The 2,381-nt window shown below is 46.2% G+C and overlaps 1 protein-coding gene across 1 annotated transcript; it reads left to right on the top strand.

Moving 5' to 3' along the window:
- The first annotated feature begins 1,104 nt into the window (after positions 1–1,104).
- LOC112141597 (complement C5-like) lies at positions 1,105–2,137 on the top strand. Its single transcript, XM_024264745.2, has 6 exons — positions 1,105–1,265; positions 1,343–1,495; positions 1,566–1,628; positions 1,698–1,791; positions 1,870–1,909; positions 1,975–2,137. Exons 2-6 carry the CDS (start codon positions 1,352–1,354, stop codon positions 2,120–2,122), a joined length of 489 nt encoding a protein of 162 aa, XP_024120513.1. The 5' UTR covers positions 1,105–1,265; positions 1,343–1,351; the 3' UTR covers positions 2,123–2,137.
- The last annotated feature ends 244 nt before the right edge of the window (positions 2,138–2,381 follow it).

Genomic DNA, 2,381 nt, shown 5'->3' with positions numbered 1-2,381 from the left:
TCATTTGGGCCACATATGTAGAGTTTGTGTTGACAGAAGAACATCCCAGATCACAGGTCAATGATGTGACCTTTCCTATGCTGTTACACAGGCAGCGATCTTCTAGGCAGCCCAAAAGATACGAATTTCTCTCCTGAGAACACTGCTGTCTGCCTGTGGTTTTTTTTTCTTTTCTTTTTTTCAGCTTTTTCTTTTTCCTCATACATTTTTCTTCTTGTGTTTGTGAGGAATAATAAAAAGGTTTTAGGGAGACGGTTGATCAGCTGGATCTCAGGTCTGCTCGGCTGTTCTCAGGTGGGGGCGTGTCTGTCTGCTCTGTTGATGGCCTCCCATTACAGCGACAGGCGGGACTTTCGCGGAGAAACGCAGAGTTTCTGCGATTTTTGGACCTGATTCCAAAATAAAATTATTATTGATTTCCTCCATGTGAGATTTCTAATAGTGGACATCCCCGTTTCGCTCTGCCCCCACCGCGGGCCGCCTGCCTTGCGGCGGGCGGGACTTTCACGGAGAAACGCAGAGTTTGCGTGATTTTTTGACAACGCTGGTGGTTGTTGTAGTAAACTCATGTTGGACCCCATTCCAAAATAAAATAATGCTTGGTTTCCTCCTTATGGAGTTTCTGATATCGGACTGCTCCGTTTGGCTCCGCCCTCCACCGCTGGCGTGCTGCCCTGCAATGCAGCCGTCAGACCGAAGTTTGTCTTCCACCTCATTTATTAAGATAAAAGATTAATTTCGTCCAAAAACTATAAATAAGGAACAAAATATCCCTGTAATTCAATAAAATATCAGTTAAAGTTCAAGTTCCTTTTAGACAGAGTTTTATTACTTTAGGGCGCCTCCAGAGGGTTAAACTTGAATACCGGCAGGTTTTCAAGACTGGAACAGAGCAGATCCTGAGACAAAATGACAGAAACTGAATGAATGATAAAAGAGCATCACTCAGGTGTGGTAGATGACGGTAATTACCTCAACCGTCTGATGAAGAAGAGCAGAGAAGGAACCAAGACTGTTTCTTTGATAACCTGAGAAAGTAAAACACCTGACAAGGAAGTTTGTCATGAATCAAACTGGATTTTGAACAGCTTCAGTGTGGAAATGTTAGGGTGGCAGGTTTGAGAAACTATACCTGCTTGTGAAAGACAGAGTTGGTTTAACAGATTTTGTCATTTCTTTTAAAGGGGAGGATCTCTTATGCGAATCCAATCCTGTCGTGGCTGACTCAGGACCAGTACTACGGCGATGGCTTCTTCTCTTCAACGGTACTAGACCCTCTAAATCTGAAACGGAAGCGTGCAGCGCTCCTTTGAGTGATCGACTAATGCACCTCATCTGTCAGGACGCGCTCATGGCTCTGGAGGCGATCACCGAGTACAAACGGGTCACGCCCCGAGCTGAACTCAATCAGCAGATCAACATCCGCTACAACAGGAAGGGCGAGGTGAAGAGAGTTGCCCTGAACTCCAGGCAGCCTGTGGTTGCACCCATCGAGGTAAGAGGAGGAAGTCCAGGGAGGGAACAGCAGAACACTGCTTTAGTGCAACACTTCATTTCTGCACCAGGTTGCCCTGAACGATGACATCACCGTGTCCACAGGCTATGGGAAGGGAGTGTCCAATGTGAAGGTGGGTGTGGCCTAAATCAGTCCCAGGACCTTTACGAGAGTCCATAAATGGTTCTGGTTGTGTTTTCAGCTGAAGACGGTGTTCTATCAGACGACAGCGTCCCTACAGACCAGATGTAACTTTGAGCTCAACATTGAGATGTCGGGCTCCAGCCTCTCAGGCGGTACGCCTCTTGAAAGACCCCTTTTGAAAACGTTTATGAAAACATTCAGTAAGTGATGCTGAAACTCCCCATCCTCAGGTTCTAGCGTGGAAGCTCCTCACCTGGCCGCCTGTGTGAAGTAAGATACACGTCTCATCTCCTCATGTAGTGGACACTGTGGACAGAAAGACCTTTCTTTATCAGGTATAAGCCCCCTGTAAACGAGGTGTCGACGGCGTCCTCTCTGACGGTGCTGAAGATCCAGCTGCCAACAGGTGTGGAGCCGTATTTGGACGACTTAAGAAAGGTGAAGGAAGTAAAACCGCTTCAATCTCGTCAAATACAGTTTTGAAAAAACACAAACTTTAAAAACTTGTTGGAGCAATCTGAGGTAACTACCTAAAAGAGCAACATTAATACTTGAGAGAATTGCTGAAACATCTGGTTCTGTAAAAAGCATAAAGAGCAGAAGGAGAACAGGGAAAACCACCAAGTACTTGCTCTGACTCTCTCTGAATCCCACTCTGACTCCATTTCTACTGCCGTGGTCATGGTCCTTCCCATGGACTGTATATAAAATAACTGGACAGAGCAAGCCCCCCTCCTTCCGT

This window comes from Oryzias melastigma, unplaced genomic scaffold (genome assembly GCF_002922805.2).
Source record: "Oryzias melastigma strain HK-1 unplaced genomic scaffold, ASM292280v2 sc03318, whole genome shotgun sequence".
NCBI lineage: Eukaryota > Metazoa > Chordata > Actinopteri > Beloniformes > Adrianichthyidae > Oryzias > Oryzias melastigma.
This window is presented reverse-complemented; position numbering and strand designations above follow the sequence as displayed.

What these genes read in the sequence shown, in the direction of transcription:
- LOC112141597 (XM_024264745.2), top strand. Translation starts at nt 1,352, where the DNA reads ATGGCTCTGGAGGCGATCACCGAGTACAAACGGGTCACGCCCCGAGCT. An exon ending in GGGCTCCAGCCTCTCAGGCG is followed by an intron (nt 1,792 to 1,869) that starts GTACGCCTCTTG and finishes CCCCATCCTCAG; the next exon opens with GTTCTAGCGTGGAAGCTCCT. An exon ending in CACCTGGCCGCCTGTGTGAA is followed by an intron (nt 1,910 to 1,974) that starts GTAAGATACACG and finishes TTTCTTTATCAG; the next exon opens with GTATAAGCCCCCTGTAAACG.